At 46.9% G+C, this 13585-nt stretch overlaps 1 protein-coding gene across 1 annotated transcript; it reads right to left on the minus strand.

The window, feature by feature from the left end:
• Nucleotides 1-562: 562 nt before the first annotated feature.
• Yeats4 (YEATS domain containing 4) lies at nt 563-12428 on the minus strand. The gene is made up of 7 exons (XM_057757838.1): nt 12195-12428; nt 8774-8893; nt 8023-8089; nt 7833-7927; nt 3135-3227; nt 2814-2901; nt 563-1259 (listed from the first exon to the last, which is right to left on the minus strand). Exons 1-7 carry the CDS (start codon nt 12243-12245, stop codon nt 1090-1092), a joined length of 684 nt encoding a protein of 227 aa, XP_057613821.1. The 5' UTR covers nt 12246-12428; the 3' UTR covers nt 563-1089.
• Nucleotides 12429-13585: the final 1157 nt, after the last annotated feature.

A 13585-nucleotide genomic window follows, 5' to 3' on the forward strand; every position in this document is an offset into this window, starting at 1 on the left:
ACACTTGCACTCCCAACCATCCCTAATGTCAAAAATCCCCAAGCCAGTACAAGCCTTTCATCCCAGAATTTGGGTGACAGAGGCAGGCACATCTCTGAGTTCAAAGTCATCCAGGGCTACACAGTGAGACCCTGTCTCAAAACAAAACAGCTCAGACTTCAACCATCCATTTTTACATTAGGATCGCGGTGGTTCACTCTTGCTCACCACGACACACTCAGAGACACAGACCTTACCTCATCTTCAGTCTCTCATACGTGTCACTTCCGGGTCATTTCTGTGCTACATCATTTCTGCTGCTATATCATGATCTAGGTGTTAGGAGGAAATGTCCCCAGGAGGTCCCGCCCCTAACTGAGGAGCTCTAGAGAGGGAGTCAGTTTTCTTTAAGGATGTGTCAAGATTTTCACTCCCAGAAGCATACAGAGAGCAATCTGGAGTTGATAAGTTAAATTAAAAAAGGGGACATGAAGTTGGGGAAACAGGGAGGTAGGGTGGATCTGGGGAGCTAAGGGGAGGAGGTGAGGGTGAATATGTTCAAACACACTGGATGAGATTCTCAAGAAAGAAAAAAACCCAAATATTTATTTAAAATTACATGGTGGAAAAGTCCTGGAGAAGTCATAGGAGGCAGACATAACTGCAGGAAAGTACATTTATTGAATACTTACCAGATACATCGTCCACAAAAGAGGTAGAATGGGGTAGGCAGGCAGGAACCAGAGGAATTAAATACACACACTAGTTCTCCTTAGTACTAATACACAAGTATAAAATATGTACACGTTAGACTTTGTAACAAAATTTGGATGCTTGCATAAAGGAAAATAAACTATAGTCCTAATTAAAAAACAAGAGCAAAATAAAAACTTTAAAAGTTGTGCTTAATCATGGAATGCCACACAGCATCAACTCTCAGAACAGACGGACCGCCCAGGAGAGACGCTTGAGCAGTCAGAGTACTCGGACTTCACTGCTGAAATCACAGCTGGCTAACGCCCACGCGGCTCCCCACGAACATCACAGCCTGCACCATGTCTGTCCTCCTGCGGCACCCGCCTGCTTCTGGCTGAACTTCCTGCCAGTCACTCATATGTCTTTTGTCTGATCATCTTCTTCAAGTTTTCTGATTTCATTTTTCAGACAATTTATAGTTTCACGACTTGCTTTTAATCTTTCCTTAAGCTCCGCAATTTCAAAGCTTGTTTTCTTCTTAGCAGCTTCTAATTTTTCTCTGGTTTTCACTTCAAGTTCTGCGACTGAAGAAAAATACGTGAGCTGAGAATTGGTCCCTCTAATGCTGAGATGCAGCACAGAGGAACAAACAGCATTTCAGGGCTGCTGTTTCCAGGACGAGAGGGGACACTTAGGACACAGAACATGGGACACAGAGGGTTGGGAGGGTAGGGAGTCTAAACTTCCAACAGAGGCTCCAAGCTGTTTTCTAGAAAAACTAAACTACAGCTACTCACAGTTAAGGCTTTGAGACACTATTTCTTTATTTATCTCCAGATACATAGTACTTCAGACTAAGGGGCATACAAACCCAAGAAATGCCAATGAACCAACCCAAAATATTCTTAACTAATTCATAGATGCAATTTACATAAAAAAATCATATCACCAAAACGAGCCTCTAGCTTTTCCACTAAATTTGAAGCCTCGCTCTACTAACCACGGCACAGTTCTATACTCACGTCCTCATCTATGGCATAAACGATAATGGCACAGCCCTCACGTTATTTGTAGAGAAGACTGTGTAGTGTGTGCACGTGTGTGTGCAGTGTGTGCACGTGTGTGTACACATGTGTGTGCAGGCCGAAAGCAACTTCAGGGGTTCTCCTCCATGGCTCTCTAACTCACTGTTCTGAGACAGGGTCTCTCACCAAGCCTGGAGCTCACTGACTGTCAAGAACAGCTGGCTGGCAAGCCCCAATGAACTCCTCTTCTGAGCCACCAGCTCCCGGATGGTAGGCACACACCACCATACCCAGCATCTTACAGAGGTGCTGGCGATCCAAACTCAGGTCCTTGTGCACGAGTAACTCACCAACCAAGCCACCTCCCCAACCCCGTCCAGGAGATCTTACATGAACCAATGTGTAGAAAGTACCTAGAATATGGTGTGATATATATAAAATGCTTTACTATTACTACAACTATTTATGTTGACAAAAGAATGTTATTTTTAAAAAATGTCTGGAGGCTGGCGATGTTGTCTGTGGTAGAGTATGCTTAGGTGACGTGCTGGATCCAAACCCCAGCAATGCAAAAGCAAAAATTTCGCTGGATACATCAAAAATTACCAAATAAATGTCTTAACTACAAACTGATATACATCTGCTTAAACATGCCAGTTGGCTAGTATGGTATGATCTTGACAAAGAAAAACTCCTGCCTGCAGCCAACATCGCCATCTTGTGGAAGCCTTAGGTAACTGCTGCTGGCCAGGTGCAGCTGCTCTAACAAGCATGACTCACTAACGGGCACAAGGTAGACTTGAGTTCAAACATATCCTCACTCCCTGCGGCCTAACCTCAGCTACTTCTGAGTCCCCCCTCATTCCTTCTACCACATGACAGTTAAAACTTGGGCATTCCACACAGGTTTGAGGATGAAGAGGAACAACTAGAGATAAAGCATCTATCACCTAAAGAGGCACAGGAAATACTAGTGACTACGCTCCTTTTTTAGCTCATTGCTGCCATCTACGGTAATACCCAGCTTGTTTTATTAACTGCTAAGGAACTTACCTTAAAAAAGCCACTAATGAACAATTATTGCGCCATTACAGAAGACACTGAAGCACTTACATTCAGTCTCATGTTTATAGGCTCCTAACGTCAGCTGGCGAGACGTGGTCAGCAGTTGTTGCATCATTGCTGTTGGGTCTTGAAATATCTTAGGGATAAAATGAGAAAGAAAGACCAGTTAACTCCAAAGGTCTCCAACTGAAGTGCTTTTAAAACTCACTGCAGGGGTGGGCCAGAATGCTCAGCAGGTGAAGGTGTTTGCTGCCAAGCCTCAGAGCTGAGTTCCGTCCCACACAGCGCAAGGAGAGAACAACTCCCAAAGCTGTGCTCTGACCCCACACCACACCCGAGGGTTAGAAAGCCCCCCATTATGAAGTCTACCATTTCATCGTAGAATTCAGAAACGACCGTCTTCTTGCCCAGCATCGCATTGGTGTCAGACTGGAAGAGCTTCAGTAAGTGATACAGGGTCACCTGTGGAGCAGAGCAGGGGTCATCTTCTCAGGGCACCCATCAACACCTGAAACATTCCTCCCACCCGCCTGTCCTCCCTCTCTCCTCTCTCTGAGTTCTGAGACCCTCCAGGCTGGCCTCAAACTCACTAGCAGAAGGCAGGCCTTGAACTGCTGATCCTCCTACCTCCACTACTCAAGTGCTGGAATTACAAGCATGTGCCACTAGGCCTGGCTGACCTTGTCATGTCTTTAGCTAATTATGGGATGGAATTAGTAAATATATCAAATTCCAGATCTTGCTGCAGTTGTGACTTAGTGACAAATCCCCCAAACTTTCTGTCCTTGGTTTTCTACCAGGTAACCGTCTGTCCACATCTCAGAGGAGAGGTGAGGGTTTATGCAAGCATCTCTAGAGAGTAACTATACCCAAACAGCATACATATAGCTATGGGAATTTAAATAGTTTTCTGTGAATATTAAAGTTTACAAATTTCCTTGGGAACAAGGATCTGCAGCTGGGTGTGGTGGACAATACCTGTAATCCCAGCACACGGGAGGCTGAGGCAGGAGTGTTTCTGAGTTCTATGTCAGCAGCCTGGGCTGCATAATGAGACTGTGGGGAGGGGAAGGAGATAGTTTTCTAAAAGAATAATTAATACTAATATCTCCAGTGGGAGCCAGATACTCTCCCAGAGGCACACAAACAGCCGGCAGGTAACTGTCCCAAGGCCTCAGGAGAAGCTGTGCACCGCAGCACATGACCCATTACTTGATCAATCAGGAGCTGGCAAAGCTGCACAGCTCACGGTCCAAACCCATCCAGAGGCCACAGAACTTCCTGCAAGGTTAGCTAAAATCACCGTAAGGAAACAGGAGTCTTCCAAACAACCACAAAACAGTAAGTATATTCTGTAGAGGAAAATGAACACATCTGCCACTACATTTAACAGATGAAATCAACTTACAGATGCCTTCTCTGGATAGGGCTTAGCCAGTGGAAATACCCTCCTGTCAAAAGGCATTTCCCAGGCTCAGACTACAGTTCAGGAGTACGAGCGTCTGGTTTATTCCTAGCTTGGGGGGTGAGTGTGCGAGGGGAGAAGGCAAATCCCCAGGGCCTGGCGAAAACAGCAGCAAACTATCCTAAGTGAGAAGGTGAGTTATGTGGTCACGTTCACGATGTATTTGAGATTTCCTGGGACCGAGTGTCTACAACCCAAGAGCACAAGACCGTATGTGCACGCCACACGTCTGCAACCCGAGAGAGCACAGGATGGAAGGATGGAACCGTATGTGCACGCCACACATACAAATAAATAAATGTAAAAATTTTTTGGAAAAAGAAAAATAGAGAAGATCATGGGGTGGGCAGTCCTGCTGACCTTCCTTTTTCACTGGATACCAAGACAGAGGTGGCACTGAAGGTGACATCATGACAATGAACATGGCCTCATGGGGTCTACATCGGTAGAGAAGGTGCCCTATACATCCAGAAGGGCCCACATCCCATTGGGCCTGGTTGACTCTGACTCCTGAATCACTTGGTTTCGGGCAGGGAGGATACTCTGCTTTTTGTTTTTTTGAGACAGGGTTTCTCTGTGTAATAGTCCTAGCTGTCCCGGAATTCACTCTGTAGACCAGGCTGGCCTTGAACTCACAGAGATCCACCTGCCTCTGCCTTCTGAGTGTTGGAATTAAAGGCGTGCGCCACCACCTCCCTGTGCATTTTCCATCTTTGTCTCCTTGAGATGAGCAGTAGCAGATAACCTTGAGCTCCTGTCTGCACCTCCTGAGTGCTGGGGTCGCTGGGGCTTCCTCACCACGCCCATTTTCAATTCTCCTATCTTTTTGTTTCCTGTTATAGGGTCTTACTCTGTGGCTCACTCAGGCTGGCAAGGCTCTGAAGGTGCTGAGACTAACCAGCCTGAGCCACTGGGGCTGTAAGGTTTGTTTACATTCAGCTTTGCCAGGACCTTAGCGCCACCCCCACCACCTTCAGAAATTTTAGTTTCTTTCTAAACTCAAAGATCCTAAATAACAAGGGAAATTTTAACTTAGGGCGAGATCACCAGGACGTACGTGTACCCGGGGGTCAAGGACACAGCAGCTCTTTGGTAAGCATGACACATGCTCACCTACTAAATGTTCTCCCTCTATCTGCAGAGGTCAACGTTACTCACAGGTACTAAATGTTCTCCCTCTATCTGCAGGGGTCAACGTTACTCACAGGTACTAAATGTTCTCCCTCTATCTGCAGAGGTCAACGTTACTCACAGGCACTAAATGCTTTCCCTCTATCTGCAGGGGTCGACGTTACTCACAGGTACTAAATGCTCTCCCTCTATCTGCAGGGGTCGACGTTACTCACAGGTACTAAATGCTCTCCCTCTATCTGCAGGGGTCGACGTTACTCACAGGTACTAAATGCTCTCCCTCTATCTGCAGGGGTCGACGTTACTCACAGGTACTAAATGCTCTCCCTCTATCTGCAGGGGTCGACGTTACTCACAGGCACTAAATGCTCTCCCTCTATCTGCAGGGGTCGACGTTACTCACAGGCACTAAATGCTCTCCCTCTATCTGCAGGGGTCGACGTTACTCACAGGCACTAAATGCTCTCCCTCTATCTGCAGGGGTCGACGTTACTCACAGGCACTAAATGCTCTCCCTCTATCTGCAGGGGTCGACGTTACTCACAGGCACTAAATGCTCTCCCTCTATCTGCAGGGGTCGACGTTACTCACAGGCACTAAATGCTCTCCCTCTATCTGCAGGGGTCGACGTTACTCACAGGCACTAAATGCTCTCGCTCTATCTGCAGGGGTCGACGTTACTCACAGGCACTAAATGCTCTCGCTCTATCTGCAGGGGTCGACGTTACTCACAGGCACTAAATGCTCTCCCTCTATCTGCAGGGGTCGACGTTACTCACAGGCACTAAATGCTCTCGCTCTATCTGCAGGGGTCGACGTTACTCACAGGCACTAAATGCTCTCCCTCTATCTGCAGGGGTCGACGTTACTCACAGGCACTAAATGCTCTCCCTCTATCTGCAGGGGTCGACGTTACTCACAGGCACTAAATGCTCTCCCTCTATCTGCAGGGGTCGACGTTACTCACAGGCACTAAATGCTCTCGCTCTATCTGCAGGGGTCGACGTTACTCACAGGCACTAAATGCTCTCGCTCTATCTGCAGGGGTCGACGTTACTCACAGGCACTAAATGCTCTCCCTCTATCTGCAGGGGTCGACGTTACTCACAGGCACTAAATGCTCTCCCTCTATCTGCAGGGGTCGACGTTACTCACAGGCACTAAATGCTCTCCCTCTATCTGCAGGGGTCGACGTTACTCACAGGCACTAAATGCTCTCGCTCTATCTGCAGGGGTCGACGTTACTCACAGGCACTAAATGCTCTCGCTCTATCTGCAGGGGTCGACGTTACTCACAGGCACTAAATGCTCTCCCTCTATCTGCAGGGGTCGACGTTACTCACAGGCACTAAATGCTCTCCCTCTATCTGCAGGGGTCGACGTTACTCACAGGCACTAAATGCTCTCCCTCTATCTGCAGGGGTCGACGTTACTCACAGGCACTAAATGCTCTCCCTCTATCTGCAGGGGTCGACGTTACTCACAGGCACTAAATGCTCTCCCTCTATCTGCAGGGGTCGACGTTACTCACAGGCACTAAATGCTCTCCCTCTATCTGCAGGGGTCGACGTTACTCACAGGCACTAAATGCTCTCCCTCTATCTGCAGGGGTCGACGTTACTCACAGGCACTAAATGCTCTCCCTCTATCTGCAGGGGTCGACGTTACTCACAGGCACTAAATGCTCTCCCTCTATCTGCAGGGGTCGACGTTACTCACAGGCACTAAATGCTCTCGCTCTATCTGCAGGGGTCGACGTTACTCACAGGCACTAAATGCTCTCGCTCTATCTGCAGGGGTCGACGTTACTCACAGGCACTAAATGCTCTCCCTCTATCTGCAGGGGTCGACGTTACTCACAGGCACTAAATGCTCTCCCTCTATCTGCAGGGGTCGACGTTACTCACAGGCACTAAATGCTCTCCCTCTATCTGCAGGGGTCGACGTTACTCACAGGCACTAAATGCTCTCGCTCTATCTGCAGGGGTCGACGTTACTCACAGGCACTAAATGCTCTCGCTCTATCTGCAGGGGTCGACGTTACTCACAGGCACTAAATGCTCTCCCTCTATCTGCAGGGGTCGACGTTACTCACAGGCACTAAATGCTCTCCCTCTATCTGCAGGGGTCGACGTTACTCACAGGCACTAAATGCTCTCCCTCTATCTGCAGGGGTCGACGTTACTCACAGGCACTAAATGCTCTCCCTCTATCTGCAGGGGTCGACGTTACTCACAGGCACTAAATGCTCTCCCTCTATCTGCAGGGGTCGACGTTACTCACAGGCACTAAATGCTCTCCCTCTATCTGCAGGGGTCGACGTTACTCACAGGCACTAAATGCTCTCCCTCTATCTGCAGGGGTCGACGTTACTCACAGGCACTAAATGCTCTCCCTCTATCTGCAGGGGTCGACGTTACTCACAGGCACTAAATGCTCTCCCTCTATCTGCAGGGGTCGACGTTACTCACAGGTCTTTCATTAGGATCGATGAAAAATATTTTGATGATTATTTCAAATTCACCCCATCCTGTTTCAGTAATTTCATAGGGCGGCTTAGTAACGACTGGAGAGGGAAGAAAAAGAAACAACTGCAAATTACTGATGTAGTTCCTTTCCTTTTATAATTATGTATATGATGAACCAAAAACTGTAACATACCTCTTAAAGGATTGCCATAGCTTTCATGTAATTTAAACTGGATTTTCTTCACATACGCTGACATATCCTAAAACAGAGAAATTAGTGCGCCAATGGAAACTCACTTAGCATATCATACAATTTTGTAAAATATACTTTTCTTGAAGTTTACAGAACATAATAGTGAGACATGCCTGTAAGCCTAGCTGACCCAGAAGCTGAGGAAGGGTGAGTGAGTTTCAGGGCAGCCTGGACAACATGGCTAGACGCCACATCAGAACGAAGTGTTTAGAAAGCGCAGCAATGTAGTTCAGGAAGCATGCTTGATTTCCTCTCCCAGCACACCAAACGAAACAATGGCCAGTGTTCATATGTATGTACACGTGCATGTTGATATGTGGACATGTTTGTGTGAATGTGTGTATGTGTGAGTGCTCGTGCATGTAATGTGCTCTTAGATGCCCAAGGAGCCCAGGGCTCTGGACTGCCAGGGCTGTAATTACGGACACTCTGAGCTGCCCTGTGTGGTGCTGGAGACCACACTCCATGAGTATTACTTGCTCCTAACCGCTGAGTCATCTCTCTAGCCTCTTACCTCGATCAGAAAACATCTTGAATTACATTAATTAATTAAATGAAGAATTATGGGGTGGGGTGAGAATTCTAAAATGGGCTCGCTTCATTCTTGGAAAGTCATTACATAGAATTTTATAATTTACTGTCAAGCAAACAAACTAGACTTCAAAATAACTATAGAAAAACAAATGCACACCTCATTTCTATATGGTTTCACGTATACTGTCCACTGGTGGGTGTGTCCATCTTCTTCTCTTTTCTTCCCAAAATATCGGGCAACATTACCATAGACTATTGGCTTAACGATGGTAACCCCCTAAAAGAAAACAAGTTTAAAATCACTAAGTATTTTACCGTCACCTGAATAAATACTATGAGCATTGGCAGCTTGTTTTAGGGAACAGCGTCTAACAGCTTAAGGGTTTAGTTAGGACAGAGATCTCTTCAACCCATTTTCACACTCATTTCAAGTTAACACAAGAGCCAAGTATCAAATTAATTCCAGCCTTCCCATCTGAGCGCTGGAGAGACAGTCCAGCAGCTGAAGCTCTTGCTGCTCTTGCAGAGGACTAGGTTTGGTCCCAGCACCCACATAATAGAAATGTTTGCTGTCCTGTGCATCTGTGTGCACATTCTGCAGTGAGCAGTGCATGTGGAGGAGGGACGGCCTGCAGGGTAGATTCTCTTCCTTCCACCATGCAGGTCCTGAGGCCTGAATGCAGGTCATCGGGCTTGGCAGCAAGTGCCTTTACCCGCCGAGCTGTCCCACCGCTTAAAAGATGGCTTGAATGTTGTCATCTACATCACCATGTAGGTAAGGCACATGAATATTTGATTAAAGAAAAACAATGCATTTGACTGGTATCGCTTGCAGGTAAACATCTTTTAAATTAATTTATGGCAGTATTTACCAAAGCACAGCACACAAACCCAGACAGTTCATGAGAGGATTTTGGGCAAACATTTTCCATTGTCATCAGAATGTAAATTACAATTTGGATATAAAGTACCTCCCAAAAGGCTTATTGTTGAAAACTTGGTCCCCAGCCAGGACCACTGAGAGGTCTGGTTCACAGGGGCACTAACCTTATCAATGAATTAGTAGGATGTGGTGCCCTGTGGGAGCAAGCAGGCCACTTGGGTTGGGTCTCTAAAGGGTCCATCTTGTTGGTGGCTCCCCCATCCCTTCCCCAGATACAGAGATCAGCAGCTTTGCTCTGCTGTGTGCTCCCTGCCATGATGTTCAGCCTCGCCTCAAGTCTATAGTTGGCTAGATGACCACAGGTAGAAACCGATGGAGGACAGTGGGGACAAATAGGGACATTTTATATTCTGTATTATAAACACATTTGTATTCCATATAGAAAAAGGGGATCTGCATATGTTACTAAATGTTTGGTATGTGTGCTGCTGATGGGTTTGTTCTGAGTTAAGTCCCTCGGCCTAGATGTTTCTGGAAAAGGACAAGGTTGACACCAGCGGATACTTAACTAGACTCGGCACTTCAAGAGGACAGGGAAGAATGAAAGGAATGGTAAGAAGAAACATGGCTGACCACCTGACTAGAGGGGCAAAACTAAGCTCAAAATGATGGGCTTCCTTTCTCCTGCTCTCCTGCCATCGAAATGGCTACAGAGGAAATGGAAGGCAGTGTGGTGGGTGTTGATCTGCTGCCTTCTCCAACTGCTGATCTCTGCATAAAACTAAACCAAAGGATCCAGTTCCCCTTTCTGTCCACGGCTTCTGTGGTGAGAGCTGCACAAATTCAGGCGTTCGGATTATGATACCTCTGAAGCCAAGAGCCTAAATAAACTGTTCTTTTACAATGGTTCCTTTCAGGTACTTTGTTACAACAACAAGAAACTAACACAAGACAGAGCTACAACTCCAAAGTCCAACTCTCCATTTCAGAATGCTTAGGAAGAGACTCAAAAAAACAGAATTAAGAATAAATGTTACAGTAAATATTAATGAAAGTAAACACGGCAAAAATGCGTGAAGCACGCTAGGCGATGGCCATGAGCGTGTCCACTACAGGTATGCTCAGCTCTAGGGTGCTTTCATCACTTCTGGTTGGGGTAAAGGCTGTTCCGACAGGTTATGACGGAAAGTTGTTATTAAAAATACCAAGTTTTGCACATAGATCTAAGACATTCTGTCCAATAATAGAAATACCCAAAGGACAGAGAGCATATTAGTGTAGTAAACAGCAAAGAATAAAGAAAAAGGAAGCATACGGAAAAACATCAAACCACAGCCAGACAGTTAACTATATCAGAACCTGTGTGCCTACAGACAATTCTGAGTCAGTGTAACGAATGACTCAGCAGGCAAAGGTACCTTGCCACTGTGCCTGATGCCCAGGGCCTGGTTCCCGGGACTCACAGAACAGGAGAAAAAGCTATCCTCTGACCTCCACACCCATGCTGGAGCATGCCCGTACCCATATAAACAATCGGTAAACTTAGTAAAAGTGCTTTCAAGTCAATTCAAGAGAAGGCAAGCAGCTTTTATGTGGCAAGTACCACTGACAGCACTGTGGCCGCCACGGACATGTGCAGAGTCAAGTTTTCACTTTGACCCCTTGTTCTGTAATCACTTCAAAATCAACTCAAGTTCTTAGCTTAGGCAAATGTATGAATCTATGAAGCCTCTGATACTAACACAAACATAATCTGGCATTTCTTTCTCCTATTACATTTCAGTGGCTTTGAGAGTGTTGAGGAATTATCACTTCACATTTAATATTAAAACAGCTATGGATGTATAGACACTATGACTGAGGTACTATAAAAATAATATGGTGCTGATAAAGATTTATAAAAGCCGGGCAGTGGAGGCGCACGCCTTTAATCCCAGCACTCGGGAGGCAGAGGCAGGCGGATCTCTGTGAGTTCGAGGCCAGCCTGGTCTACAAGAGCTAGTTTCCAGGACAGGCTCTAAAGTTACAGAGAAACCTTGTCTTGCAAAACCAAAAAAGATTAAAACAAAACAAAACAAAACTTAAGTAGATGGTATAAAAGTGACTTCTGAGAAAAAAAATTTCTGTGATGGATTTATAAGTAGGAGTTAATAGGGGAAGGGGCGTCAGGAACCAGTTGATCCGGCCTTAAAAATTAGCCAGTGACATCGGAAGGTGGGAGAGTGCGAGTTGGGAGCTGGAGACATGGCACACTGGGCAATGACGCCTGGAGGATCAGGGACTGGCATCAAGGACCCACGCACATGGTGATCCCAGAGAACCGACTCCCGCAAGTTGTACTCTGACCTCCACCCCTTATCAATAATATATACTAGATGCTAAAATAAACGTGTGGGAATTAAATGTCACAATCTCCAACATTATGATGGGGACACAGGTTCACTAAACACGAAAGAAGCTAAGTGCTTCTCTGACGACGTCGGGAATGATAAGCTTGGGAGAATCTAGCCAGGTACCGCCGTTCCCAGCTCTGTAGGCTCCACAGACTGTCCCAACCAAACCCGGAATCTTTTGTTTTTCGGCGGGACGGAAGGCGGTGACGGGTGACTCGGGGCCCAATGAACGCCGAGCGGGGCGGGGCCAGCCGAGCGCCCGAGGGGACTCGGCGGCCTCCGCGCCGCGCCTGCGCACTGACCTTCACTCTCCCGCCGGAGTCAGGCCCAAATTCCGCCATTCTTTTAAACATATTGTCCCAGGGAAGGAGCCGCGGCCGCCAGGAAAGAGCTCAGGCCGGCGGGGTCGCCCGGGCCGAGGGGTTCAGACTGGAGATGGGCGAGTCACCTGGGCTCGCGGCGCCCAACTGCCTCCTCCACACCCGCGGCGGCGCGGTCGGCCATTCAGCCCCGCGGTGGGAGAGCGGAGCGGAAGGGGTGTGTGTGGCGCGTGGTGGTGGTGGGGGGCGGGACGGCGACGCGTGCGCAAGCGCAACGACCTCAGACGTACACTGCGCACGCGCCCGACTGCTGCTGCTGTCTCTGGAGAGAGCCGGTCGAGGACTTGTAGAGATGTAAAGTCAATCAAAAAAATCACCACATACGGGCTGGAAAGATGGCTCAGAGGTTAAGAGCACTGGCTGCTCTTCCAAAGGTCCTGAGTTCAATTCCCAGCAACCACATGGTGGCTCACAACCATCTGTAATGGGGTCTGGTGCCCTCTTCTGGCTTTCAGGCATACATGGCATGCATGCAGACAGAATATTGTATTCATAATAAATAAATATTAAAAAAAATCACCACATACTTTCCCAAATCTATTACTATGAGAGACAAGTCAATGTAAACATTTAGAAAGAAGAGCTCAGAAGAAACAGCTCAGGAAACACAGTGTAACACGGCCTGTAATGTGTATTTTATAGACAGAAGAAAATATCACATGCTTGGAACAACTTCGACGCTACAATAAATCACTAGAGGGAAAAATATAAATTTTATTATAAAATAAAAATGTGAGTGTCCTAAGAACATTTACTAGGAGAGCTAAGAGATGTTCTACAACCCAAGTCTACATGAGGCCCAGGGCAAGGCAAGAAGCCTCCTGGAGGGCGTATAGTTGTTTGGGAAAGAGAGCACACATTGCTCTGTCTCATGGGAGGAGCCTACTGCTTCTGGATGATGACCTCAGCTTAGCAATAACCACTGAATGTCTGTCTCAAGCAGAGACTGCACCTACTCTGAGGGTTCCCCTGTTTTATGTTTATTTATTTTTTTGACAAGCTTCTTGAGACACTTGGAAATTCCCACACAGGGAATGTGGTGTGGTTTTCCCTCTGTCTTTAATTCAGAAAGACCATTACTGCCTCCACGCTCAAGAAGAATTGAAGCCCAGAGACAGGTTTGATGAGTTAGAACAATACTGCTGTGAAATTGCCATTTATGATGAACACGTTCACTCCTACACATTTAGGCGATTTAGATTTGCTTGTTCTGATTTAAATGGGGACGTGAGATGGTCCCTGGGAGTCCCACACATGATACTACACCTATTTTTCCTTTATGAAAATGTTTCTGGATTCCGTAGTACAAACCC

Source organism: Chionomys nivalis, chromosome 25 (genome assembly GCF_950005125.1).
Source record: "Chionomys nivalis chromosome 25, mChiNiv1.1, whole genome shotgun sequence".
In the NCBI taxonomy this organism is placed as follows: domain Eukaryota; kingdom Metazoa; phylum Chordata; class Mammalia; order Rodentia; family Cricetidae; genus Chionomys; species Chionomys nivalis.

Bases quoted from the DNA above. Each gene is read 5' to 3' on its own strand.
- Yeats4 (XM_057757838.1), bottom strand. From the start codon at position 12,245: ATGTTTAAAAGAATGGCGGAATTTGGGCCTGACTCCGGCGGGAGAGTG. The intron at 8,894-12,194 runs GTCAGTGCGCAG...GTTTTCTTTTAG, and splicing joins ACTCCGGCGGGAGAGTGAAG to GGGGTTACCATCGTTAAGCC. The intron at 1,260-2,813 runs GTAAGTGCTTCA...ATTTTTCTTCAG, and splicing joins CTATAAACATGAGACTGAAT to TCGCAGAACTTGAAGTGAAA.